Raw genomic sequence first — 12,555 nt, 5'->3', positions numbered from 1 at the left:
ATATTCCGGATTGTAAAGAAATTAACTAATTTTAGTGTGCAATATCAAGTTCCTGTTACATTTAGAAGCATGGCATCAGGAGGAAGACCCGAAAGACAAGCTCCCCCTGAATTTGTATGTTCTTTGCTTGCTTAATCGTATAGATACATGTATACTGGTGTCTCATAATATCGCGGTACTTATTTTTTCCCCTTAGAAAATATATTTCAAGTTATCATTTTCTCATTATTGCTGTTCAAAAAACTTGTATTAGACTAGCTGCAGGTCTGTAGCTCCCGGTCTGAAAAAATTCGGATGGACGACCTGGGAGCTACAGTGCCTACTATAGTAAAAAAATGCAATTTACGGCGCACAAAAAACTTCGCTAGTTTTGGACTGATTAACCTTATTTTCACACAAATTCTGGCAAAACAATTAGTACCATTAAATTCTTCAGACAATTTACTACTGATATTGTTACTTTACTTGCCTCAGACTTCCTTTGAAACATGCTAACCGACCTCGGAAAATAAATTATATTAATTCACGTCGAGATCGAGAGTCGCCATTTTTACATGTAAACAAGCTGCGCCACTTCACTTTACAGGGCTGGTGACCGTGTTTAGAAGAATATCAGAGGCAAGTGAAGTGACGATATCTGTAGTAAATTGTCCGAGGAATTTTTTGGAATCAAATATTTGTACAGAATATGTTTGGAAATGAGATTAATCAGTCCAAAACTAGCGCAGTTTTTTGTGCGCCGTAAATTGCAGTTTTTACTATGGTAGGCACTGTAGCTCCCAGGTCGTCCATCCGAATTTTTTCAGACCGGGAGCTACAGACCTGCAGCTAGTATTAGACTAGCTTTTCTGAAAAACATCGATTTCCCAACTTACTTTGGTTTTTTTGTGTGCTATTTTTAAATGGTTTGTTCCCGTTTTGCACACATTTGAAAATAAGGTATCGCAAAAATGTGTGCGAAACGGGAATTTGACCAGGTGAGATAATTGCTTAATTGCTATAGTCTATATCACAGTTCCTTTAACGGCAATTGACAATGAAATAAATAAAAGTATCTACTCGCAATGATATTTACATTTATTTTATGTTACAATATAACTTGCATAAAACACATTTACACAATAATTGACATCCATGTTCTGGAATTTAATTTCAAACATCGATTTGGTCACGAACAATTTCATTTATTTTCTTTAAACAAAACAGATTATTGCAAAAATATTGTGTATGTAGTTCTTTTGTACAACTTCCTGCCTTTAGGAAGTATATGTACAAGCTACAAGTTTGAAGAAAAACTTCCATATGTTTATAATATTTATTTATTGCTTTTTCTTACATAAATGCAAAAAATGTGTCTAGTGAAAACGCTGCTAAATATTTTTCATTTATACTGTGGTTTGAATAATCGAAGAAAATAGACAAACTGGATGATGGTATGACGATAAATCGGCAATTTTATAATTATGTATATATGCTTCAAAACTTCTTGTTCAGATATTTTCACAAAACCTATCAAATGTACACCTAATTCATAGATTTTCAGCCATGTTTGAGGCATATCGAATCAATATTTAAATTATCATTTTTCTCGGAATTTTTTGAGCTACTGATTTGAAAAACCAGAAAAGTGAACCCGCAATATACTAAATCGGTGATGTCGATCCTAAGATCTACTGTGAAGGCTGCTAATTCAAAGATTGAAATATTTTGTGATATAGGTATGTTTCTTTTTATGAAAATATTTCTGTTGATACCAAACAACCAATTATAAACATGCGTTTTACATATTTTGCAGCTACAATGTAAGTTGTAAAAAGAGACACGGAGTACCCCATATGACTGTCCGTGTAGTTTTCCCCTTTATCATAAATGTGTCCATGCACTGAATCAGCTTCCATTTGGATTGGGACAGGCAATGTTTCCTAAATTCATCTTTTTTTAGTTTTATATTAAAAGTAAATGGGCAAAAATGTAAAAGTCAAATCATCTAATCCTTATCTTTCTTACCAGTGAGCGGAAATTTAAGACTAAAAATATTATTTAATATGTCATCTTTATTTTATCAAATGAAAAAAAAAATGGTGATAGTTATTAGACTGAAACACAACAAAATACCTATATTCTTCTTGTTTTATGGCGCTATGAATGAATGATAAAACACAAGTAAAAATCCAGGTAAAATCTTTGACTTAAAGCAGACTATAATTGCTATCACAACACAATTCACACCTATTGTTCTATACCCAATTATCAAATGTGTGCAAAACGGGAACACACCTTTTAAATCACAAGTCTTATTCACCTTAAAAATTGGAGAGTTCCTTTGTAACGCGGCATTATAAATCTGGAAGCCTGGTTCAGTTATAAAGGGACAGTTTTTATTTTTTTTTTAAATAAAATATGATTCTTCATGAAAGCAAAGTCACTTAAACTGGTAAGGGAATAAAATATACATTTTATTATGCTTTTTATTTAGTTATTTAGAGTTCTCTTGCTTGTTCATATTTAACAATTAATCATTGTTAAATAATGTAATTAAGAAGTTAAAATATTTAAAGAGTTAAACAAGTTTTATATAAAACAAAACAACCAAAACAGTTTTTGAAGTTTTTAAATAAACAATAGACTTGTTCAAAGTAAATAGAAATTGGCAAGCCGAAAATACTGCAGTGTGGTATGTGTACAATAATTTTTGATTAAATACCAGATGGTGTCATGTTACTTTGGGGTTGTTGTTTTTGATAAATGTTAAGCATGGCTGTATATTAGCCATCTTTAGTTGATCTATGAAAACATATAAACATAAAAGCTATCTTGAAAATTAACAAAAAATGGGACAATTATATCATATCAATGTCCTTGTAAGATTTCAGGTAGGAAGGTGGTAATCATGACCATATTTTAGGGTTTGTTTTGAACTCCAGAATGAAGCTTAATTTAATGCATATATTAGAATCCTCAAAAGGTCTTTGTATGGGCTCTGGTACTCAGGTGACCATTAAGGTCTGTTAGCCTCTTATTTTTTATTATCAAGATTATTGGGTTGTTTGTGTGTAACCTGACTAACCTCCATATATACAAGTTGATTCAGATGTTTGAGAGCGGTAGCATAGCCAAACAGCTGATTAATGATCAGATTGCCCCCAAATGGTCACACTGTCAAACATATTATGATTAGATATATTATCTTTTCAGTTTTATAATGAAGATGAAGCAAAGAAGTATTCATCAAAGTAAGAAATTTCACAATACATGTATTTCAAATAGTGAGATACTTTAAGCCATTGAAATAAGGATACTGTGGTAGATGGACTGTGCACGATATGAAAGTGAGGCACTAGCTCTTTATACTGTGATTATCGTTTCAGTACGCGTATGATAGAGATACAGAGTCAGCTGTCAGAGCGAGCCCTGGAGATTCTTCAGCTTCCTGATCAACCATGCTTTGTCTTAGATATTGGGTATGAATTGATTGGTTACTTATACAGTAAAATTTGGTTATCTCAAAGTCCTTGGGATCAATGGATTTACTTTGTTATATCCATAATTTTTTATATCTGTATAACAGATTTGTTATAATAAGTATAGCGAATTCACTATATACATGTTTTCTTTCACCAGACTAAAATTTTTGCTAATTGAGGTTTACAATTAAAATACATTATTTACTTTGATACCTTTACTAATCGGATTGTGAGTTGAAAAATTAATATGAATATAAATTCCTTAAAAGATTAATATGAAAATAAATTCCTTTGAACTATTTTGTTAAATGGTAGTGCAAATTTATTTAAACTGTAAAGAAATTTGTCATGAAAGGGTTAAATTTTCGTTATTATTCACCTCTACGGGAATCAAAATCAGTTTGCTATATCTGTAAATTCGTTATGTCCAAATTCGTTATTATTGTAAAATTTTGCAAAGATTTGTTAAGAATTAAAACAGGGATTTAGAAAAATTTCCCCATATTCTTGTTCCTACTAAATGAGTTTTATTGTAATACATGTAATGAATTTGGATTTATTGAATGGTTACTTATATTAATGAATGTGGATTTATTGAATGGTTACTTATATTAATGAATGTGGATTTATTGATTGGTTACTTATATTAATGAATGTCCCTTTGCTTATGATTTTTTGATATATGACTCGTTAAGCTGACTTGAGCAATAGCCTTACATGTATTGAAATCTGATATTGATTACGTTTTGAGAAGCATATTTTTTGAGCGGAGGAACAAGACTCATTAGTAAAGGTTTCAGTCACAGTTTAGATGATAAAAGGCAATATCTAATACCAGAGTGGCTGCTAAAGCAGGCTAATGTTGTATGTACACCTTGGTACAGACACTGTTGATGCGTGCAGAGATTAACATGTACTTGTTCTTGGTGCTTAAACCCATTATGTGCTTTTTTTGGTTTTATTTTGACACTTTTTTTTGTTGGACAGGTGTGGGTCTGGTTTGAGTGGGGAGAGCATCACAGAGCAAGGCCATTACTGGGTCGGTATGGACATCAGCTCACACATGCTAGGTTAGTCACTCACTTTTTTCTCTGTGTGTAAAATCAAACACCTATTTTTCAAATATAACACTGTAGAATCATAAGCATATTCATCGGGGTCAGTTTTTGATACCCCACACAATTTGTCGCGGGAGGTATTACATGTACGAGTATATATGTTTTTGACCCATCAGTCAGTCAGTTCTGTCTTTTTTTAAATTGAAGTGTATTTTCAAGAAGATTATATAGGAAATTGCATACTCTAGTATTTTGCAGAAATGCCTGGTAAGGTACCTTAATTTGTTGCAAGAAAGCTTGTCAGAGTAGTAGTAAACCATTAACAAATTCCTGGAAAAAGTTATATAAAATTGAGGAACGTGTCGTCTGACCTTAAACTGCTGCTCGGAATTTCCCAAAACTTTGCAAGGAATTAGTACACATTGAATAAATTTGCATATTACAAGAAAATTCTGCTTTCATTATTTTCTTGGAATTTAGACTCTTTTCCACTTAGGCTTTTGGCCATATTTTGAATGTATATGTAGTAATGAACATTTTATAAGTGTAACTTCTTAACTTCTGCACAAAAATTTACCTAAACTTTGTAAATTACGACACAATGTATATGGTATATATAGATATGCATATTAAGAGGAAATGCTGGTTTCTTAATTGTTTCCAGGAATTTTGGCACTTTTGATTTTAGAATTTTGTTGTTGTTTTGGGAGAAATTCTCTCTCATTCAATTATTTTAATTATGCAATTCAACTCATTATATGTAGTATTGTCAAGTATTGGAGGAGCGCGGGGTATGTGAGCTTGCTCACTTTTTCGTTCAAATTCATTTTACTAGCAGAAAAATATTTTAATTGAATAAAACATTCTGTATTGAATAAATACAATGAGTTTAGTAAGGGAGCAAGGGAACATACCAGCCATACCCTGGAATAATGTTCCCATTGAAAATACTTTGTATGATGACTCCACAGATCATTTGTTGATCATTTTGATAAAATGTTTATTCTTGTTGACTTAGGTGGCCCATTTTACCATCTATTGTTTACAGCATTTTCTGCCGACAAAAATTATAATTACTGCCAGTGTCTGCTTGTCCTTATGAGTAAATTGTTACACAGTACATTAATTTCTTTTGTTCGCCTAGATGTGGCTGTTGACCGGGAAGTGGAAGGAGACTTAATTCTGGGGGACATGGGTTACGGCATCCCGTTCAAACCCGGCACCTTTGATGGAGTAATCAGGTAAAACAAGGTGTGGTAATCTTCATGGAAAACAAAGCAGTACACAAAAATGTATATCTCATTTTACAATGTGTGTACATCTTTATTAATTTATTTTTTTCACAGTGCAAAAATAGTAGTTTGTTGTAGTTCAGTGATTTTGTGTTTATGAATTACTCAAATAGGTTCCTGATTACCCATGAACATGACCCCCGTAAAATAAAATGATTCAGCTGTAAAAATTTGCTCCGCTCTTTGCTTTGTGTGTGTGTGTTTACAGCATTTTGTATCTACAGAGGCTCTGTAATGATTGTATGTGCGTGATTACTGTATATTGGCTCAACAGTGTATGTGTGTGTTTACAGCATTTCGGCTCTAAAGTCACTCTGTAATGGTTGTATGTGAGTGTTTACAACATTTTTGCTACACTGTATAGCTCTGTAATGATTGTATGTGTGTGTTTACATGATTTTGGTTCTACAGTAGCACTGTAATGGTTGTATGTGCGTGTTTACAGTATCTCAGCTCCACAGTGGCTCTGTAATGGTTGTATGTGAGTGTTTACATCATCTTGGCTTCACAATGATTGTATGTGTGTGTTTTACAGTATCTTGGCTTCACAATGATTGTATGTGTGTGTTTACAGTATATCAGCTCTACAGTGGCTTTGTAATGCAGACAAGAAATACCACCATCCTCCAAAGAGACTGCTCAAGTTCTTCACCTCGCTCTATGCTGCAGTGGTGAGTCAATTGTAATCATTAACATTTTTAAAATAACAGCAAAGTTCTATTTCAAGAGTCTGTAGAATTTTTTAAGTACTGGTTGTAAATTGTATTATTTGGAGAACGTGCAAAAAATTTCAAAATGGCACCTGGGTTTTTTGTGTTTTTTTATGAGAGAACTTTTAAATCTGATAGAAGATTTTTAAATACTAACTGTAATACGTATTACCTTGAGAGCAATATATTTATTAATATGACTGTCTTTTTTGTAGGCTAGAGGAGGTAAAGCCGTGTTTCAGTTTTATCCAGAGAACAGCTCCCAGGTACGGTACATTTCTGTTAGAACATTCAGTGTTGCTGAGTAGCAAATTCATGCTATAAACAGATGATTCTGGGTTTTATTTGGAGTGTAAAACCTGTCTTTTGAAAAAAATCTGCTTTTTTGGCAACATTATTGAATTCTTAGCTCACCTGAGCTGAAAGTTCAAGTGAGCTTTCGTGATCACTTTTCGTCCGGCGTCGGTCTGTCTGTAAACTTTTTACATTTTTGAATTCTTCTCCAGAACCACTGGGCCAATTTCAACCAAACTTAGCAAATTGCATCCTTAGCTAAAGAGGATTTGAGTTTGTTAAAATGAAGGGCCACATCCATTTTCAAGGGGGGATACCGCTAACTAAAAATCATTGAAAATTTGTTAGTACTGTATTTAAAAAAAAAAATCTTCTCTAAAACCATATGGCAAGAAAAGCTGTAACTTGTGTGGTAACATCCTCAGGTAGTGTAGATTCAAATTTGTTCAAATCATGGTCCTCAGGGTAGGTTGGGGCCACAATGGAGGGTCAAAATTTTTACATAGGAATATATATAGTAAATCTTTAAAAATCTTCTCAGAAACTCATCAGCCAGTAATGCATAAACTTGTGTGGAAGCATCCTCAGGTAATGTAGATTGTTCAAATCATGCCAGGGGTAGGGTGACGCCACAATGGCGGGTCGAATTTTTACATTGGAAAATATAGAGAAAAATCTTGAAAAATTATTTTCTTCTCAGAAGCTGCTCAGCCAGAAAAGCTGTAACTTGTGTGGAAGCATCCTCAGGTAGTGTAGATTTAAGTTTTTTTCAAATCAGTGTTGTCTCTAAAAATTTGAAGTAGAAGGAAGAAATAAAAAAGTAGAAGGGGGGTCTGGGGGTCTTGCATATAGTTACATTGTGTTTGAAATGCAAAAATAGCCAGGTAATAAAGACATTATAGGCGGGAAATTCCCCGCCCCAAGGGTCTTAGAGACAACCCTGGTCAAATCATGATCCCCATAGTAGGGTGGGACCACAATGGGGGGTGGGGATGGAATTTTTAATAGGAATATATAAGGAAAAATCTTGAAACAACTGATCAGCCACAAAAACTATAACTTGTGTGGAGGCATCCTCAGGTAGTAAGATTTAATTTTGTTCAAATCGCTATCCCAAAGGTAAAGGGTGGGGCCTCGATGGAATTTTTTACATGAGAACATCTAGAGAAAAATCTTAAAAATTTTCTTCTCCGAAACTGATCAGCCAGAAAAGCTGTAACTCGTGTGGAAGCATACTCAGGTAGTGTAGATTCAAGTTCATTCAAATCATGATCCCCAGAAGTAGGGTGGGGCCAGAATGGGGGGAGGGGTTGAATTTTTACATTGAAATTATATATAGAGAAAAATCTTTTAAAATCTTCTTTCAGAAACTTATTGGGCAGAAAAGCTGTAAGTTGTGCTGAAGCATCCTCAGGTAAATAAGATTTAAGTCTGTTCAAATCATAACCCCTGTTGGTAGGGTGGGGCGGCAATGGGGGGGGGGGTGTTCAAATTTTTACATAGGAGTATAAGGGGGAAAATCTTTAAAATTAAACTTCCAAACCATAATTTGCCTAAAAAATCTCTAAATTTAGTCAGTTCAGATAGTGTAGATTAAAATTTGTCAAAATCATAATATTCAGGAGTAGGGTGAGGCCAAATAGGGGTCCAATTTTACAAAGGAAAACATTGAAATTATTCACAAAAACTTAAATATTATTATGCCCCCCTTTGAAGAAGGGAGGGCATATTGCTTTGCTGCTGTATGTCGATCTGTCGGTCAGTCGGTCCACCAAAAGTTTCCGTTGAAATGAAATTTGGTATACAGGTTTATCATGATAATATCTAGGTCAAGTTCGATATTGGGTACGATCAAGCAATTTTCGACAGAGTTATGGCCCTTGGATGTAGAAAAATTCCAGTTATTTGCAGTTTCCGTTCATTTTCTTCGCAGAGGATGAACATATTGAAATGAAATTTGGTATACAGGTTTTATCATGATAATATCTAGGTCAAGTTCAATATTGGGTACGATCGAGCAATTCTCGACAGAGTTATGGCCCTTGGACGTAGAAAAATTCCAGTTATTTGCAGGTTCCGCTCATTTTCTTCGCAGAGGATGAACATATTGGAATGAAATTTGGTATACAGATTTATCTAGATAATATCTAGGTCAATTTGATTTTGGGTATGATGGAGCAATTTTTGACAGAGTTATGGCCCTTGGACCTAGAAAAATTCCAGTTATTTTGCAGTTTGTGTTCATTTTCTTTGTGGAGGTTTCCAAAGTGAGGGGGGCATAAGTGTTTTACAAACATCTCTTGTTTATATGATTTTACTTACTTGTAAACATTTTGAGATATTGTTGATTCTTTAAAATTGTTAAGACTCTGGCCCCTGAACAATTCATGGGCCTCATGAGGAGTTGAAAGCTTGAAGTAGGTTTATAAGCCTTATATAAACAGTTGTTTAAGTCTGATCATCTTCTCGAGCACTGCAATGCTATGTCTAATATGATTGAAAAATCATCCTGTTACAAAGGGGCTCAATGATAAACATAAGAATGTGGAGGGAAATATTTTTTTTTACAGGATCTATTGTATGACATTGTTCAGATATTTTGTATATGATTCCGTCTATTGTTGCTCAGGTGAACGATGTGGCCCATGGGCCCCTTGTTTCTTTTAAATTACACAATTACAAATTTTATCTATATATGACAGTTGAGCAGCATCAAAACAATAATCACTTCTCAATAGTTCAGCAATTGGCAAATTACATAACAAACAAGAACATTTTCATTGAAATGATAAAGTTGATAACTATGACCTGACAACCTTCAAGGGAACCAACTCTGGGTTATTGTTGTTCCAAATGATTTGAATTTTTCTCTTGTGTGAAGCGAGATCGGTCACTTATCAGGCCCATACATACGTGGATCACTCTTTCTCTGGTCTTGAAGTCTTGCACTGTTAGGCTTGTGAACAATTGTACATATTCTGTTGATTCCTTATAACAATAGCTTCTTTACAGCTGGAGCTAATTACCCAACAAGCCATGAAGGCAGGGTGGACAGGAGGACTAGTCGTGGACTACCCCAACAGTACCAAGGCCAAAAAGTGAGTCACTCTGTAGCACTGGCTTACTGGTCAGAAGTTAAAATGTGTTCCACTTCAATGTAACATACGGTTATAAGAAGAGACATAAACAGTTTGATATTGATATATCATGCATGTGTTCTTGCTGAAACTGATACAGTTGTGTTACATTTACATAGATACTCTAAAATCCACAAGACAGCATCTGTTCCATTAGTTTTGGGGTGTCTTGTGTAAATGATGATATTAAAAAGATGATAGAAAAAAATTTATGTATATTTTTTCAAGAATTTAAAATAATTGTGTGCGTATGTGATAATAACAGTTAAAAAATGTAGTTTTATTTGAAAATACCTGGTAATTTGAAAAATGAAAGGTTTTGTTTATCAAACATTTACCTGATGAACAAGAGAGAATCACTTGTAGATTGTAGTTTGTAATTTACTAATTGACTCACTAGGTTAATCTGAGGAATTGTTTGTAGGATGTTTCTGTGTTTGTTCGCCGGTGGTCAGCCACAGCAGCTACCCAAGGGGCTGGGGGAGGAGCAGTCATCTTCCAGTCACGTCTCTTTCACAGACAAAAGGTAACACCTGTACAGAAAGTTAACACCTGTACAGAAAGGTAACACCTGTACAAAAAGGTAACACCTGTACAGAAAGGTAACACCTCTACAGAGAGGTAACACCTGTACAGAGAGGTAACACCTGTACAGAGAGGTAACACCTGTACAGAAAGTTAACACCTGTACAGAGAGGTAACACCTGTACAGAGAGGTAACACCTGTACAGAGAGGTAACACCTGTACAGAGAGGTAACACCTGTACAGAAAGGTAACACCTGTACACCTGTACAGAAAGGTAACACCTGTACAGAAAGGTAACACCTGTACCAAGATGTCCCCTCGTACACCGGGAGAGAAGGAATCTTGTCTGTCTGATGGTGTATCCAGTAATAAATCCAATACTCCTGTTACTTTTCTGTTCCACTATGGCAGATTCATCTAATTGTCACAATGTTTACATGCAAAGACAGTGAAAGTTATTTCAATTAAATTATTAACTCATCTGATTCAGTTAATTTATTCCATTCAACAGAAATACATATTATTGTGAAAACTTTAATTATATGAATTCCTTTCGTATCTGCTTTCATTTTATAAAAACAGTTTGCTAAGAGGTATAGTAACCTGCTGCTTTATACTTTTGCTCAGAGGTTTTTATTTATCTTTATAGAGAGAGAATGAAAAATATGAGAGGGAAAAATCCTAAGACAAACAAGGACTGGATATTGTCCAAAAAAGAGCGGAGACGGCGCCAGGGAAAGTGAGTGTCCCTCACAAGATAATCAAGCGTTTTATAACATTTTATAACAAAGTTACAAGTTTCAATTTGGGTACAAAACCTGATGTCACAATACTCTAAGAATGACGTCATAATGCTCAAAGGGAGTAATATTTCGTATTGACTATGCATGGAATATACTGTGGAATCATTTAAAATTGTGGGGGCCAATTTTTCGTGATTTGTGAGTTTTTTGCTTATTCATGGGGATGTAATTTCATGGATGCGTTGGTTTTCAGTTTCAATAAGATAACAAACTCTTCAAAATTTATTTTCGTCGAGGATGTAAATTTGTGGGGGAGGGCTACCCACAAATACCACGAAAATTGAGCCAACACGAATTCTAATGATTCCACAGTACATAATCTCCACGTAACTGCTGGTAACCAATGAATTCCTTACAAATTAGCGGGAGGTAAGACATTGCTTTATATTGTAACACAATAAAACTGTTGCGGCACGGCAGTGGATCATTGGGCTCACCTGTAGTAGGAGCGGGGCCCACAGAGGGCTCACAGGGGACTGAGGTCTCTTCTCTTAAATTTCTTACCAATGAAAGGGGGTGGGTGGGATTCCAAGGTTAAATTTCACACATGGAATGGCATTGCCAGTAAAATCTTGAGGTTTCGTGACTAGGTAGTATGAATGTTGATGAACCTGAAGACCGCAAGTCCAAACTTCAATGTTTTCATAAATTTGAATTAACTATTAGCAAACAAAGTCAAATCAAATCTATCAACTTATTGACACAGTAATAAAAAAGTACATATATATGTAAAATAATACAAGGGGTTCTCTACAACCTCAATTTGTTCATGTTTCATTTAAGCAATTATTAAATGCTTCTCTTTAAAGAATGATCATAATCTCCTTTAAAAAACTAATTCTTGTGTGGTCATTAATTTCAGGGAAGTTAGAGCAGACTCAAAGTATACTGGAAGGAAGAGAAAGGACAAGTTCTGAGTGATGTCATTGTGACCCCTACAGAAAACGATAGTATCTGTACCCAGACAAACTAACTGTTACCTGTAAAAGACGGGAAAACATTTCAGACGAGTGATGTGATCCACTTGTAATGGGTTGTGGTGAAGTGTGAACTAGAGAGAATGAGTCAATAATGTGGATGTTATGTGCTTTTTGTTAAGTTTTAAAATAAAATGTCAAATCTTTTAAACCTCCTTTTTATAAATGATTTTAGAATAAGAATGGCTTATCCAGACATCATACAGTCATTATTTTAAGATGGAAAAGATAAGTGCTCTGAAGCAAATACACTTTCTATTCTTTATGGGTCAGGTTTGAACATGCAACATGAAA

At 34.4% G+C, this 12,555-nt stretch overlaps 1 protein-coding gene across 2 annotated transcripts; it reads left to right on the top strand.

The window, feature by feature from the left end:
* On the top strand, positions 1-12,412 carry LOC105323736 (probable 18S rRNA (guanine-N(7))-methyltransferase). 2 transcript variants are annotated; one of them, XM_011422822.4, is made up of 11 exons: positions 1-114; positions 3,196-3,233; positions 3,369-3,461; positions 4,452-4,534; positions 5,667-5,763; positions 6,389-6,485; positions 6,740-6,790; positions 9,831-9,916; positions 10,380-10,481; positions 11,131-11,220; positions 12,147-12,412. In XM_011422822.4, exons 1-11 carry the CDS (start codon positions 70-72, stop codon positions 12,199-12,201), a joined length of 837 nt encoding a protein of 278 aa, XP_011421124.3. In that variant the 5' UTR covers positions 1-69; the 3' UTR covers positions 12,202-12,412. The 2 variants fall into 2 exon arrangements, with proteins under 2 accessions (XP_011421124.3, XP_065936704.1); XM_066080632.1 differs by lacking the exon at positions 1-114 and adding an exon at positions 2,396-2,434.
* The last annotated feature ends 143 nt before the right edge of the window (positions 12,413-12,555 follow it).

The sequence above is a fragment of the Magallana gigas genome, chromosome 3 (assembly GCF_963853765.1).
Source record: "Magallana gigas chromosome 3, xbMagGiga1.1, whole genome shotgun sequence".
Taxonomy (NCBI): domain Eukaryota; kingdom Metazoa; phylum Mollusca; class Bivalvia; order Ostreida; family Ostreidae; genus Magallana; species Magallana gigas.
The sequence above is the reverse complement of the archived record's forward strand: the minus strand, read 5'-3'. Positions and strand labels throughout refer to the sequence as shown.

Coding starts and splice junctions, on each gene's coding strand:
- LOC105323736 (XM_011422822.4), top strand. CDS start 70: ATGGCATCAGGAGGAAGACCCGAAAGACAAGCTCCCCCTGAATTT. Junction 5,764..6,388: donor ACCTTTGATGGAGTAATCAG/GTAAAACAAGGT, acceptor GTGTGTTTACAG/TATATCAGCTCTACAGTGGC. Junction 10,482..11,130: donor GTCTCTTTCACAGACAAAAG/GTAACACCTGTA, acceptor TTATCTTTATAG/AGAGAGAATGAAAAATATGA.